This window comes from Malaclemys terrapin, chromosome 11, assembly GCF_027887155.1.
Source record: "Malaclemys terrapin pileata isolate rMalTer1 chromosome 11, rMalTer1.hap1, whole genome shotgun sequence".
Taxonomy (NCBI): Eukaryota; Metazoa; Chordata; order Testudines; family Emydidae; genus Malaclemys; species Malaclemys terrapin.
This window is the reverse complement of record NC_071515.1, coordinates 64880880-64897407: the sequence shown is the minus strand read 5'-3', so window position 1 is coordinate 64897407 and position 16528 is coordinate 64880880. Positions and strand designations below refer to the sequence as shown.

At 39.2% G+C, this 16528-nt stretch overlaps 1 protein-coding gene across 2 annotated transcripts in view; it reads right to left on the bottom strand.

Moving 5' to 3' along the window:
- The window catches only part of DPP10 (dipeptidyl peptidase like 10), a 399831-nt gene that overhangs the window by 18066 nt on the left and 365237 nt on the right, over positions 1-16528 (bottom strand). For both annotated transcript variants that reach the window (XM_054044799.1, XM_054044800.1), the window contains 5 exons: positions 15143-15190; positions 12693-12814; positions 8195-8242; positions 5669-5767; positions 5490-5559 (listed from right to left, as the gene is read on the bottom strand). In XM_054044799.1, the coding sequence (XP_053900774.1) occupies positions 5490-5559; positions 5669-5767; positions 8195-8242; positions 12693-12814; positions 15143-15190 (387 nt within the window). The remainder of the gene's footprint in view (positions 1-5489; positions 5560-5668; positions 5768-8194; positions 8243-12692; positions 12815-15142; positions 15191-16528) is intronic.

Below are 16528 nucleotides of genomic sequence, written 5' to 3'. Positions count from 1 at the left end.
AACTTCCAGAAGACTAAAAAGAGCTAGGTTTTCACAAAACACCACCACCACAAAAAAGGGCAGAGACTCATTTTCATTCCAAAGGGGAAAGAATGAAAGAACTAACTTTCAGGAAAGCATGAAAAACACATAAAAGTTATATAGATGGTTCATTTGTAATGATCCCCACAAAATTGGCCTTCAGAATAACTTCAAATGTAGCCAGATGAAAAGGACTTCTGGGATGTCCTGCTTCTAAACAGGTTGTAATAAAAAAGGTGGAATCTACCATACATTTTTATACTGCACCGTGTGGCAATGCACTGTTTTATCACTTGCAACAGACACTGATTAAAACTATAACATCCTCTGCAACAAATGAAAATTCCAGAAGAGAACCAGTCATGCAAGAATACTATCATGCTGAAGTCTTAGACAAATACCAATAGTTACATTTTACCTCCCTAAATTCCTGCTACTGTTTACATGTGTTACAGCATTTTTCTTCACCATTGTACTTGCCCTGCTAAAAAAATTGCCACTTTCCACCCTATGGTCTGGGATCCTGGTATCAGATCCATGTGATGCATAGATGTGCTCAGTTGGCTTGAGTGAGGCCTATCTCTGGCACCATTTCAATAATGGGTGGAGAGTTTCCTCTACATTACAGAAGTATAAGCAGATGTATAAAATATGCAACACTTCTAGGAGAGTTAAGTTATTCGATGTCTACTTAGGAATATACAGCCTGATAATTTTTTTTCTCTGAGTTTAGAAGAATCTCTCTACTGGTTCAGTTTCACTATATCCACTTACAGTTTGTACAGTTTTAAATGACATTAAATAATGAATGCTGACATTTAAGATGCATTATCTACAGATTTTGAAAGAATGAGGTTAATTATGTTCAAGAAGAAATAAAGAATGATTATCACCTCTCATTTTATTACCAACATTAAATGCCTGTGTCTTTACTCCACTTAATCATTTCCTGTGTATTATGAAGGACTGGATCATCCAACTTTTTTAATGAGTAAGGTGAACCATAATGAAAAAAAAAATAAAAAATCTGAAATTTAAACTTTGATCTTAATTATATAGGAAAGAGATAATAACCACACTTTAAGGCAATTATTGTACACCTCTCTAATCTATAGGCTACACTGTATGTATTATATTTGAAGGCAACTGAGTGTGAAATGTATTAGTAGTTTAAGAGGAACAAATGGAGGAGCAGACAGTGTTATAATCTATTTAGTATTTTATGGCCTATGCATCACAATTCACGAGAGAGAAATAGAGCTACCCAGAGGCAACTGGCTACTGTGTGAGGCCTGTACATCTACTAGATAGCCTGGTGTTCTGACCCCATATAAATTTGAACAACAGTCCTTTGCTCTTCTGTCTAATCGTCTCAATATGCTTTACAGCCATTAAGGAATTAAGCTTTGCACCATCCTTAGGATGAAGGTGAGTCTTACTGTAAGGAAATTTAGATCCTGATCCTGGAACAGACTCTTTGAGGCTGGGCTCTGTGATGTATGGAACTTAACTGAATTCAGTGGAATACTGTGCAGGTTCAGGGGTTGGCCAGCACAGAGTCAGTTGCAGGAACGGGGCCTTAAACATTAAGGCCAAAAGTTTCAAACCTGGGTGCCTAAGTTTAGAAGTCTCATTTTAAGCACCCAAGTTTGGTCAGAGAAATTGAGTGATTTGACCAAAGTTGGACTGGAAGCCTGTGACAGCGGGAATAATCCCTAGATCTTATAATTTCCAGTTTATTTCTTACTTGAGCTACGATTTTGGGATAGGAGTTTTACTGAGCCAACGACAGTACAAACACAGCATAAAAGATGGTCCCTACCCACAAAAGTTTACAATCTAATTTGGAGCCTCAGTCCAACATACTTTTTTCTGAGCCAGTAATGAAAGTCACCAATACTAAGAATAGCTGGATCAGGTACCGGGCACATCCATGACATGCAGGGCTATAATCCCCTGCAGAAACCATGGAGCTGCTTTGTAGGGACTGCTACAGCCCAATGGCTGAAGTAGAGTTCATGCGGGGAGGTTACATGCCACACGAACCCTGCCCAAGTAGTAAGACTGTGAGGCATCAGCATCCTGTGTGCACCTAATTGTGCATCTAAACTTGCTGAAACCTTGGCCCTAGAGATATAATAAATCAGCCAACTCTTGCCTTCCCTCTCAACTGCTCCTTTCCCCATCCTTTCTGTCCTTCCCCTTTTCCTAAATTCACTTGTATACTGCAATCCTGTTGACATAAACACTTTAAACCGGTTTACACCTACAGAGAAAATATAATTCTAATGACATCTCAGTCATTCAAACTGGATCAGGATCAGAGAAGTCATTTGCTTTGCAAAGAAACAGACAGAAAGAGATAACACTAACCATTGTTATTGAGGACTACAGTGAACATTCCTTTTTTCCCCTTTCAGTTCCTAGGTGGCTTGGTAGTTAGATCACCCCTTTGAGACCATGGACATGGAAATAAGTGTGGCTGTTCAGGAGTATTAATGGTTCCTCTGGTGATCTACCACTAAAATAACCACTGTATGGACACTCCTAATATGTGTGCAGAAGGGACAAAGTGACCCTAAGTCAGCCACAGAAGTACCACTTTCAGAAGGTAGAATGTCTGGGAAATGACATCACACAATCAGCCAATCAGTGTTACCTGAAACAACCTGATGTCCTTCCTGGAAGTACAGTACTGCTTTTTGGAGGTGGTACTTCTGGTAATGAAAAGAAGCAAGATGTCAATTTTGAGGTTGTTTGGATGGACAAAATACCTAGCTTGCACACAGGCTTCCAACCACACCTTGCCTCAGAGCCTGGAGCTATCCAAAGTCTGTATGAAACCCTTGGGCTCAGTCCTGCAATGGTCTCACAGACAGAATCTACATTGACTTCAGCATTCTCAAGTCCCATTTTGGGTCATTGCTAATTGGTGACCTCAATGTAGAGTTTGTAGCAAACTGGGCTCAGAAATATCACCGCTTTCTCTTCAGGTGGTGGGAGAGGTGAGTCACATTAGATGTGCCAGAGAAGGTCTTTTCTGTCAGATTTTCAGTACTGATTTTTCATTACCACGTAAAGGGATTTCTAAAAATAACTTCTGTTAACATTAACTGAAAATTCAGCACTGCAAAAGAAGGGGTTTCACTGAAGAGAAACAGAAATTCAATATTCCAGAGGTAGAAAGACCAAAAATTTCTATGTCTCGCTAAGGTCCTTTCCCTCCCATTTGAAAACATCACAAAATAATCATTTTATAGGCATAACTATCTGGTCACATTAAGGTATCACTGACAGCCTGTTCACTGGAGATCTATAGATTTCTAACCCTGATACTATGCAAATCTAGAACTCAAACCCTGCCTCAGTTCCACTCTTGGGTGCTGAAACTTCTGGGGGGAAAAAAAATTAAAACTCTCTCCAGACATCTGTCTTTATAGATGTGAATAATGCTCAGTCACAGTAACACCTTCTCTTTTGCCTTCCTTAAATTTGTATTAACTTGTAGCACAAGAATTAAATATATGTTGAAGAATATTTATTTACTCAGCTTTTTGTAAGTCACTTTTTAAGCAAGTTACACGAAAGTCCCTGAGTTCTCTTATTTACAGAAAAACAAGTTTTTTGCAACGGCATATGATACCAATTGTGCTGGTGTCAAATGAGTTTACCCCTTGACCCCCAAGAACAACTCCCTATAATATAAATGTGCTCAATCATATGCACTAGCAAGTATACACTCTCTCTCTCTCTATATATATATATCTATATATGTCTATCCTCTACTCTCTGAAGAAGAGGTCACATTTTACATCAGCCATTAAAAAAAGAGATGCATCCACTAGTCTAACTGAAAGATAGTCCAGGAGCCCAGTTTTCAAATATAGGCACTTAAATGGAATGTTCAAATGACATATTGGGCATTGAAATTAGCACTTACGGCCTGTTTACCTACTAATACATAAGAACCGATCTGAATGCTCAAATGCAGGAATTCTGGACAACTTATTTAGAGGCTCATGCTTGCAAATTAGGCCTTGTGTGTATAACTATAAGTATCTTTGGAGATTTTCATTAAGCAGAAGACACTAGTTTAATGTATCCTGTCCTAGTTCTCATCAGGGATTACATTTTCAATACGCTGCATAGGGATTTAGCTGTGTACCCCTCCATTCATTTTAATAGGAGTCACATTGTTAATTCCCTACACACAGTACTGATGGAAAATCTATCCCAAGACTGTAAATGATACAAGGCTGTAAATGCTGTAAGCAAGTGGTATAATACAGGCATTAGACACATGGCTTCCATGTTTGTTAACCAGAAGTTGAAACCCAGTCTGTGGGGCTCCAAGGGAGAATATATACCTGGGGTACTGAAAACATCAGGATGGATCCCAGAGTCGGAGTGTCCTAACATGATTAAGGCAAGAAGGGGAGCTGTTTTATGACCATTTTACTGTGTTCCTCCATGAGGAAATTGCAGTACGTAGTATTACGTGCACTTCATGTGCATTTTACCAATGATAAAAGAGTTAGTAACCACTGAGATGTGAGAAAAACAAATATGGCTAATTAGAAATACAGGGACAAATTATGTCTGCTCCAGTGTGTGTATATGGAGAGAGGAGATTGTGTGTAATGAGAACCCGTACCTTAGCTCTCCTGCACATAACACTACAGCCTTAACACTATAGCCCTCACTCCCTGGGCAAAAATGGAGTGTGGCTAATGCTGATAGAGATATTGATCACCGCTGACATATCAGGGTGGGTTGGAGATGTGATCATGGCCTTGCTTCCCTCCCCATGCGCACACATCCTGTGCATGAGTAAGCAGAAGGAGGCTGGCTCTGAAAGAAACATAGCTACTTTATTTCTATAGGCATAGCATGGGCTGCCAGCGAGTGCATCTGTCCTCCCATAGTCTTTCCACTGACTTCGGTGGGCAGTGGATCAAGCCCATAATGTCTCCAGCCACTGGTGCTCCAGTATTTTATCTTCTCTCTGCTATTCCCAAAGCAGTTGGGCTCTAGAAGTCTTAACTGACTTCTAGGAAGTAGCTATGACTATCAGTGATAAAAGAAAAAATTGTACAAAAAAACCCCTTACAATATCTCTGCTGATGTAAACAGGCATGGCTCCACTGAAGCCAGTGGAGCTACTTGAGATTACACCAGGTGAAGATCTGGCCCCTCACATATAGCTATTGATAATTTGAACCATGTTTATATTGAAAAGCTCACAAAACAGGTTTTTATTAGACAAGACAGAAAACAGCATCTTCCTGATAACAAAGCTTTTAGTTTACCAACTCAAAAGCTGTGTTATAAGGAAAGTGATATTTTCCCTACACTCCCTCCCTCCCCGCCACATATATTTTACAACTGAAAATACAGAAATAAATCCTCTCTTTATACCCCCATTTAGCTACTTTTATTATTTTTAGTAACCCTAAATAGATACTTACATTATTAACAGAACAGCATACTGGTTTCGATCTGTGAAATCCTTTGGAAATGACAACTGTAAAGGAAGTTCTTTTAAGAAAAAAGGCAAACCATTAAAGGCAGGTAGTTACACAGATGCAAACTAGTAAGATTTGAAGAAAGTTTTTTCTGTGTTAAAGGAACATTTTGCTAAAATTACCATAATCCTCAATGTGAAGCATTTTAATTTCTGTCCGGAAAATCTTTTTCTTCAAAATAGTTTCTTTCAACACAGCATTATTTTCCAATATGTAAAATTCTGTCGGAAACAAACAGGAGGAATCAGGGTGGAAAAGATACAATGAATCACCATACAAGAGAGAAATCAAGATACCAATAATTAAAGAAAAATAGTTTCTTTCTTTAAACAAGTTTTGTCATGTACCTACTTTGGAACTCAAAAGCCAAACTACCAGCTTACTTCACAATGTGCAAGGGAGTATTAATAATTTTCTCTTCTCTGTTCTGGCTTCAACAAGCTTTGTCTCCATTAAACATCAAGGGCTAAATTTTGCCTTGTGGTGCATGGCAGGTGGTAGGAGGAAAGAGCAAGACCCAGTCTCTAACCTTCATTACCCACTCCATTTAGGACCCAGGCACAATGCAGATATTAGATATTAGCATACCTGATACATAATGGGAGTGTGGATGGTTGTACTGGAGACGCTACTGTGCTGAGCATTGTTCTGTGTTTACAAGAAGGCAGGCATACAGTCCCTGCCAAAATGGATGCCTGACAGTAAGCAGTGGACTAGGACTGAGAGAGCACATGATGCACCTATCACCAGCAGGAGTCAGGAGCTTGCTATCCTTAGCACCTGTCTGTCCAGTGCAAGAAAATGACCCAGAACACCTTTCCTTGGTCATTACCTTTCTGTATTCCTCCCTCTCCCACACTTCTGTGAGGAGCCAGGGCACAATTTGGCTTAAAACCCAAAGCCAGATTTGAAACAACTCTTTTGCATCCTACTGCTCTTTTTTATCCTCCAATCTCACTCCCTTAATGTGGATGTTTGAAATCATATATCCTCATTTAGGGCAACAGGGGATAATCTAACTAGAATGTTAATTCTGGGCAGTCAACCAAAATGTTATAATTATAGTGTTAGGATATAATAATTTGAAGTAATCTTTAATCACACTCTTATTCTTTTATTAATAGAGGGGGATTATCTAATCTTGCACTGAAACATTACAAATAATGCATCTCATTATTGGGTTTTGTTGTTGTTGTTGTTGTTAATGGTAAGCACTCTCTCTCTAGACCTACTGCCTCGTTTTCTTTCCATAATGTTCTACATCAATCCCACTCACATTTATGCTTTGCTTCCTCACAAATGGGAATTGTAGAAACAAATCACAAAGAGCCAAATTCTGCTCTCCTAAATACTGAGCAGCTCCACTGAAGTTAATGAATTTACACTGAGTGATATACTTAGCCCCTGGATCACTTTTAGGGTTTCTGCAGTATAGAGTTTGACAACTACAATAAACAGTACTATTGAAAATATGAAGGAGAACGGGCAGTTGTCAGCTTTTCCTTAATTAAGTGGATTAGTATAGTTATCAACATGCTGTAACTCTATTATGTATTTGAAAGGTCTGATCAGTATGACATTTTGAAGATGTAGGGCCAGATCCTCTGCAGTGGCAGAGCTGTGCTTGGCCCAGACTAGAGGAGGGTGGACAAAGATGGCTTCATGCCACCTTTGTAGCCCTGGGATCTGGGAAATAACGTGCAGTGGCCTGGACCTCCAGCACAAGTTTAGAACATCTTGAGGCTGGTTTAATTAGTGCCAGGTGCCTGTGTTGTATATTGCCAGGGTGGAGGACTGCAGGGTGGGACCGGAGGGGCTGGCAATAATTGCTGCTATGGTGGGGGAGGGGTAGCTCAGTGGTTTGAGCATTGGCCGGCTAAACCCAGGGTTATGAGTTCAATCCTTGAGAGGGCCACTTAGGGATCTGGGGCAAAATCAGTACTTGGTCCTGCTAGTGAAGGCAGGGGGCTGGACTTGATGACCTTTCAGGGTCCCTTCCAGTTCTAGGAGATAGGAGATCTCCATATATTATTACCTGATGTTTGTGGCTGGTTTGCATTGTCGGAGCAGCAAAGCAGCCAGGGAGCAGCATAGGTCCACAGCAGACAGCATAATTAGCAAAATGTGAAATGTAGAGGTAATGGACCTGATCTCACAAAACTCAATTCTTGGAATTCCTATTTAAAATATCAGTGAAGGCACTTTGGATTTGCAGTATACTAAGAGCAGTACTTGGTTCATTGTATGTAAGTTAAATTTGATGATCAGCCCTTGGAGGTCTGTACTTTAATCCAGAATAATTGGATTATAACTTTAAAAAACGTTTTTAAGACTACAGAAGACATGCCATAATAGAAACATAATTTACATAGTGAGTGAAAGGGATGAAGAACGTCCTGCCACCGAATTAACTCAAGTGTAAATAGTAGATGAAAGATATGCATCTCGCCTAACATGTATCTGAGAAATCCTGGGAATGTTCTAGTCACTTGATTAATTTTTTTCTCTTATCACTTCCAGCCATGTTTATTGCTAGAATGTAATTAAGACAGGTTTATGGAAATGAATTGCATACTTTTTTTTTTTCTTTTACTTATGTTAAAACAAAGATTACAATAAGGAATTCCTGTGGAATGGTGCTTACTTACTTCCAGGGTTACTTGTAGTGTGCACGCTAACAACTGGAACGCCTGGTCCTAATTTTGTAGAGGGAGAAAAGTACAAAACATAATTAAAGTAGAAACTGTTTATGAGCTGCTCTGAACTTCAACAAATAGCAAAGATTGCAGTATTCGAAGGAAGGTGAACACAGAGATGACAATAATCACTTTCTGATGCAAATCTACAAAAGCGCAGTAAAAATATCATATAATTCCAAATAGTCCCATAATCAAGAAACTCTTTTGGTATCCACTTTCTAGGTATCACAGCTAAATATAGGTTTAACATATTAAAGTATTATTTACTATATTGCAGTAGTGCCCAATGTCAGAAAGCACCAGGACGAGTACCCCATTTTAGTAGATGCTGTATAAACACGCAAGAAGACATGGGACCAAATTCTGCTGTCCATTAGCCTGGTGTGGAACTCAAGCAGCTTCACCGATTTAAATTACTCATGATCTTGAGTGGTGTCATTGACAGCAGAATCTGATCTGCAATTCCTTCTCTGAAGAGTTTACAGTTTAAAAAGACAGAGATAAAAAGGGTGAAAAGGGGGCAATGGTTTTAACCACTGCACGTGGCATATTTGTCTAAAAAATACATTCTGAAACAGGAAAGAGACAAAAAAGAAGGTAAGAAGGTCTTGTGTTAAGGAGTGGAACTCAGGAGATCTAGGTTCTCTTTTTGTATTTGCTAATAACTTCCTGAGGGACTTTGGGCAATTTACTAAAAAAGCGCAACCAACCAACCAAAAATTCAGGAAAGAATCTAAATGTTTAGTACTGATGTTTTTAAAATAAAGCATTTCGATTTTTTCATTTGAAATGACTATTAGTTTCAAAATGTATTTCCATTTTATTTAAAAATTAAAAAACCTTTTAAAGAGCTCAAAAAAACCAAAAACGTTTTGTTTGACCTGAAATTATTATTAATTATTATTATTATTATACTTTTCAGTTTTCCAAAAAATAGAAACAATTTCACTTTGGTTTGACCTAAATGATTATTTTCCCCCATTTTTCTGGTACTGCAAGTGAACAAAAAATCAGTTTTGTTTCCATCACTCATCAAGGGTCACCACAGGAAAGTTTATATACAAATAAACACAAGGAAAGTCTGACAGGATACCAGTTCAACACTAGTTCTAGCAAACTGGGAATTAATTCTTCACTCAAGTCGCTCGAGGTGCTTGGGAGATGAAAAGGGATGGGATAATGAGACAGTGCTACTGACTGAGGGCAAACAGGACGTAGAAGTTAGACTATAAAAAGTGCTCACAGGCGAACAGAAGGCGAAAGAACTGAAGAATTGTAAGGATCAAGTTAACCCAGCAGCCTCCAAAGAGTTTAGCAGAGATGTGTTTTTGTTGCAGTTTTAGCAGGGCCTTTTGTTTGTTTTAAAATGTGTGTATGTGTTGGTTTACCTCAAACTCTTGTAAGTAAACAAGAGAAAAGCTTCTGTTGCTGGACTGTGCTGCTGACTCTGACATCTTAGCAATGTTGTGCCCCCTTTAGAGACATTTTTGCATTACTCTAGTGGTCCCATGGGGCCATACTGCTGCCATAACTGGGCTGCTGGAGATTCCCAAGTGGAGTAGAAAAGACTGTACTCCATCCTCACACAGGCATTATGCTGGGGATATACCTAGAGAAGAGGCATGCTGCCAAGCTGGCAGCTCTAATTTATATTGGGGATAGGGAAAAATAAAGGGGGTGTGCAGCATCTCTGCACCCCCATAGCCACGTTGGGGCTTGCACCAAGTGCAGGGTCATGCTCAAGGTTTGAGCTCATAGGGGCTGATATTCAGACATGCGAAGCATCCACAGATCCCATCAACTTCCAGTAGAGATATGGGATCTCTCTATCTCTAAAAGTCAGACCTCTAATGACCAGTCCTATTGCTAGTATAGTGAATGTCAAAGCTGGGAGAAGGATTAAGGTCATTCTCATTTCAAATGTACAAATAAATAATTCCACATTAGATACATTTTACTAAAACATAATAAGAACAAAAGCTACAGAGCCCAGCACCTCCTTGCACCTTGCAGTGGTTCAGTACTGACTCAGAAGTAAGAAACCCCTTGCTGACTTGCCCATATCACTTCCTGCAGCACCCAGGGATTGCCTAGGTCATCTCCCAATCAAGAACTAAACAGGGAGAACCCTGTTTAAACCATGTTTTCTCTGTATTGCTTTTATCTTAAGAATACGATAGGCCTTCACAAAAAGAACTGGGTGGTAACTTCTAACTGTTGACAATTACTCTAGTATCGGTTTCTGAGGAGAAAGCAAACAAGTGTGCTTGGGTATCCTGTCTCTGTTGAGAATAACACAGTGAAGACAGGGAACTCTGCAGCCTGGAAATACCCTGGCCAGCGGGAGTAAGACATGGGTCTCCACCCAAGAAAGGCAATGGGTGGGGAGCTGGAAACCTGAGAGTGAATGCCCTTGCTAGACCACTGAGGGGAAACACAAGTGCAGTTACCCTGAACGATGACTATGTGTGTTTATTTATTTACAGGTGTCTTTATGAAAATATCCCTTATTTTAGTCACTATACATTTTTTCCTATTTTTATTAAAATTGTCTATTTTCAAACTTAATGGATTTTTGTGTGTGTGTGAAACAGAAATACACAGTTGCAGAGAGAAGTAGATGTACATGCAAAGAAGTGGACTGTTCAAATGTGTTGTTAGATGGCTATATTCCATCATTTTCTACCTGCTGCTAGATGGGCAGCAAAACAGATGCTCATAAAAATGTAGGCCCCAACTAGGGTGGCCAACTGTCTAATCACACAAATCCAAACACCCCTTGTCCCACCCCTGCCCGAGGCCCCGCTCGCTCACTCCATCCCCCCTCCCTCCGTTGCTCGCACTCCCCCACCCTCACTCACTTTCACTGGGCTGGGGCAGGGGGTTGCAGTGTGGGAGGGGGTGCAGGCCCTGGGCTGGGGCTGAGAGGTTTGGAATGTGGGACGGGGCTCCAGGCTGAGCCTGGGGCAGGGGGTTGAGGTTCAGGAGGGGGCACGGGGTGTGGTTTCTGGGAGGGAGTTTGGGCTGAGGTAGAGGTGCAGGAGGGGGTGTGGGCTCTTGGAGGGAGTTTGTGTGCAGGATGGGGCTCCGGGTTGGGGCAGGGAGTTGGGGTGCAGGAGAGGGTGAGGGGTGCAGGCTCCGGCCAGGCGGTGCTTACCTTGGTCAGTGGCACAGCAGGGTTAAGGCAAGCTCCCTACCTGCCCTGGTCCTGCATCGCTCCCAGAAGTGGCTGCCACATCCCTGCGGTCCGTGGGGGAAGCCAGAGGGCTCCGTGCCCTGCCCCCGCCTCAAGTGCAGCCAATGGGAGCTGCGGAGGCAGTGTCTGCAGGCAGGGGCAGCGTGCAGAGCCCCTTGCCTCCCCCAAGGGTCAGAGGAACATGCTGGCTGCTTCTGGGAGCAGTGCGGAGCCAGAGAAGGTAGGGAACCTGCCTTAGCCCCGCTGCGCCGCCGGACTTTTTGTGGCCTAAAATGTCCTGGTTTGGCTTCAGTAGCCTCTAGGAGATAGAGCCCGATTCTGGGAGACTCCCAGAGAAACCAGGAAGGTTGGCAATCATAGCTCCAACCTGCTATTAATTACAGGATTGGGGGCCTACCAGTGCCTGTCACTAGCTTATAATAATACATGTTCTGTTTGTCTCATCTCCTTTCCATCACCCTTGCCTACTGCTTCTTTACATCTATTGCAGAGTCTTGTCTGGATCTAGATTGTAAAACTCTCAGGGCAGCGGTTGTCTCTTACTCTGTGTTTGTATAATGCCGAATACAATGGGGCCTGAATACAAGTTGGAGCCATTTGCTCTACTGGAATACAGCTAATAATAAATACACAAGTGCAGTTCTTTGACATTCCGTTGATAAAAAGAGCTGTTTACGTGGACTGAACAAGACCATACTTTTGGTAAATACATTAATATCTAAACACACCTGCATAGTAATAAATTAATATTTATATAAAGCAAGTCTTTAGTTATGATCTGGAATTAATTGCATAGGATCAATCCAAACACCTATATATACTGCAAAGACTAATTTATTTGTCCAAATAACTATTGTTAGGAATTACAATAGTGTCACTTTAAAATTTTACATTTCCAGCACAGTCCCTGCCCTGTAGTGTGAATTTTAATGACTGAAAAATAAAATTAATAACAACAACAACAACAACAACAATAATAAACAATCCATTCCTTCCTAAAAGGATACAAGGAGTTTTAAAAGGCCAGGAGCGCAGGAGTTACTAATTATACATTTTTACAAAAATGATCTTAGGCTCCATAACTCCAATGAGCTCTGCACAGGGGAAGCCTGTGCCTGCATGGACCTAGCAATTGAGCTTGTTGCTAGATTAGGGTCTAAATCACCCCAACCAGAAGATGATGTTAATATATGATATACACAAATAAAGCACTATAAATAATTTTTATTGTGAACAATATATTTGACTTACCTTTACAATGTAGTAAAAAATGCTTGTTCATAGGACTAAACTTTGCACTGAAGTATGTGCACTGATCTTTCATGAAGTTGCATGAAAGACACTGGCGGTTCAGTAATCCAACAGTTGATACACTGAGAACAAAATTAGTTATAAACATCAGAAAAGTTTTATTTGATAATATAACAAACTCATTAAGTGATGCCAAAGGCCCACCAGACAATAGTTTTTATTCTGATCTCCACTCTTCCCTTGCTAATTTTTTTTGCTTGTTTTGTCCCAAATATGACATGCTGTTGGTTGTTCCATTAAGCTACAACCCTGCAAGTTGTTCTGTGAGGGAGGTCTTCTAAACCACAGATTCCCAAAGTGGGCGATACCGCCCCCTGGGGGGCGCTGGAACAATCCAGGGGGGCAGTAGTCACCTTGGGTGCAATTGGGGGGCATTGAATAAAAATAAGGGGGCGGTGGAAGCATAAAGAGAATATAAGAAAATTTTGAAAAAACGTTCGCACATGTTTCATCTGTTGTGTAACATAGAGTTAAAGTTATAGTGATTACTTTATTTTCCAAATAAATTCACAAATTATAACCGATCAGGTGTCAAGTCCGCCAACAGCTCTTAACAAGCAAGTGTTGGCAGGCAAGCATGTCGTGCATTGTCAGGAAGTCCAGCATGCATCTGCAGGAATATGTGTGTGTAATGACTTGTTTACAATACAATACAATACTATAAATAGGCGACATGTATGAAATCTAATTTAGATTGTTTCTGACTTGCGTAAAAAGCAGTTAATAATAGTGCAATAAGTATTTAAAAAATTTTATTCATATTCGATACCTTCGATCTTTACGGATTACGGATCACATACAAAGCAAATTGTATTATTGTTGTTTCAATAAAACAGCAATTTACACAATTTATACATTTTCTTACATATCTACCGTACATTTCTGTGTCTCTAGTGCTTACTAATAAAATCGTAGCAGGCTTGTGTCGGTACAGTACTACTTGAAGTGTACAGTCAATATATTTGTCATATTTTATTACAATATTAACAAAAACGGGGGAATGAAATTGTAAAAAACTGTTAGCTATTAACATTTATTTATATCTATCAAATCATCTGTGTTAAGTGGTAAATAAGGCGTGTGTTAATAAGGAACAATTATTTAAATAAGGGCAAACTAAGTTAAAACTATTAACTGATTTTTAATTGCATATTGATTATTTTTTAAATTAATTATTTCTTGATAAATTTAGTTTGATATTTGACAATTCAATATCAAATACATATATCTAATGCTGGGCAAAGAACAAAACTGAGTTTATTAGTTTCATTAGTATTTTAGTTTGGTTGTCTTTTGTCGTCTTATGCAAAAACCACTGTATACCTGATGTCGTGGGCGATATTCTAATAACACATCTTTCTTTACTATATTGTAGGACGTAGGTAGAAATATAGATACATAAAAGAACGCAAATTTGTCACTGCATCTTTCTGTTTGTTTGCTTAAAGAAGGTGGATTTCCAGGGGGGCACTGAGTAATTTTTTTTCTGAAAAGGGGGCGGTAGGCCAAATAAGTTTGGGAACCTCAGTTCTAAACCTACATGAAACAGCTTACAGGACAGAGACCTTAATTATTAAAGGTATCCTTGAGTGAGAATAAAAGTAAAAAAATAATGAGAATTAGGGAACTGTAGCTTTTAGAAATGTCTTTTCTGCATGGGTGAGAGAGTCTGCCCACAAATTTTAGACTGAAGGGTTGGAGCCTTTGTAAATATAATTTTAGCCACATTGAGAAAGCTTTCTATATAGCATACCAGTCTGAAGAATACATGTGTATTACACCATTGCATTTAGAGTTTACCTAATTTTTAATTTTATATTATATTCACATAAATATGATTGGCAATTTTTGAGAATAAAGTGAATTCTCTTTAGTAATGAGCAGGCTAATTCCGCACTCCTTGCACTTTCTGCAGTCATTTATCTCTGTGCCAAAGTGAGTGTGAAACCTTATCACTCAGATTTGGTAGTAAAGATCATCAAAAAGAAAGGGCAATACTTTTGGGGATTTTTTTTTTCTCAAATCCCATCCTTTTCGGTTTTTCCTCAAAACCTGAAATCTTGACATTTCATTGCATTTTTCAAATGGCAAAAATTTCAACCAGCTCTCTGGTTATTTTGAAAACAAAAGTTAAATATTTTAAAATATTATTAGATTTTTTTAAAAATACAATGTTTTTGTGAAATTTGAAATATAAATATACAGGAAAAATGTTAACAAAAATTTAAGTTTGCTTGGCAGCATTTTACACCTACATTGAACTCATTTTGCTCAGGTGCAGATAACTAACCATGCTGCGAGACAGCAGGAGGTCAGGCACACAGAATCTCTTTCTAGTTTATAGTACTTGTGTTAGGGCTATTGTAAATTTCCCTCTGAGTATTACTTACCTATGTAGCTGTCTTCCTCTTGGGGAATCTTCAGTGCTTAAAAAATAACTGCCCAAGAAAAACAAATACAATTAAACTCACTTCTGAAAACTCTCTGATCCATATAATGTTAGGAAGAACTTTCAACATGAAACCCAAATCCATGCAAAGCCCATTATGGGTGAAATTTTTTGCACTTTTTTTTGTGTGAAATGTTTCGCAAACTCATGTTGGTTCCGCTGAATTGTTTCAGTTAAAAAAATTTTTTTTTTGAAAAAGTCAAAACATTTCCATTTTTCAGTTCAAAATGACTTTTTGTTTCAAATTTTCCTTTAATATTATTTGAAAAAATAATTTAAAAGGTTTAAAAAATGCTGGAACTCAAAACTGACTCATTTCAATTCAGATCAAACAAAATGTTTCCCCCTGATCTTTTCGCATCACTGAACATTTAAAAAAATGTTTTCAGTTTGAGCCAAAGTATTTTTTGGTTTTCTAAATTTCCAGTGAGCCCCAAAACATCCATTATTCACCCAGCTCAAATTACAGATGTGCAGACAGCTTTACATACCTGGGTTGATGTATGTTTTCATATCAAAACAATACTGAACTCTCAGGGGCACTTTATGGCTGCCTCTGTGTGGTACCTAAAGAGAGCTTTTCTTTTCAAAAGCCATAGCTGGATCTGTCCATAACTGCATCCCTCAGTAACCCTGGAGGCAAGGGTACTGATGCTAATCTCACACAGGCTCCACCACTGCTGCTGAAACTCTTTTGACTTCAGTGGAGATCAGAGTCAAGCACATTATATTTATTTCTGCCTTATACAGATATAAATAAGGACTGTTCCAAAGCCCATAGTAGTCAGCTAGACTCATTCCATTGACTTCAATGTGGTTTGTATCAGGCCCATACTGTCTCCAGGCACTGCCATTCAGTCAGTGCACTTCGTTCCTTATGTAGGAACCTTAATATAGTCCCTGGTTTGGTTTTGAACAGGTTGTATTAATAAATTGGTTGAAACTCAATGATTTTGGCTGAGTTCCCCTCTATTTTCTGATTTCAGTTTTTGTATCTGTTTGAACAAAGAACATCAAAGTGAAGCTTGGAAGGTTGGAATGCCATTGAAACCAAAGAAAAGGTATAAAACCCCTATGAACTCAAACCTCTGAGTTTTATCAGGTCTAATAATATTGCCAGGTTTTTTTAACTTGGATTCCAGAGGGCAGGGCAGGAGGGTTGGAAAGGTTATTTTCTCCATGCTGTAGTTTAATTCCTTTTATTGAATCAACAGAGTGAGTCAGTAGATGGCATAGCATATCTCCATTAGTTATTCGAAAAAGATACTTGCATTACCTTGGCAGATCAAATGTATGAAACTGCTCTTTGTACTATGATTATAATTTA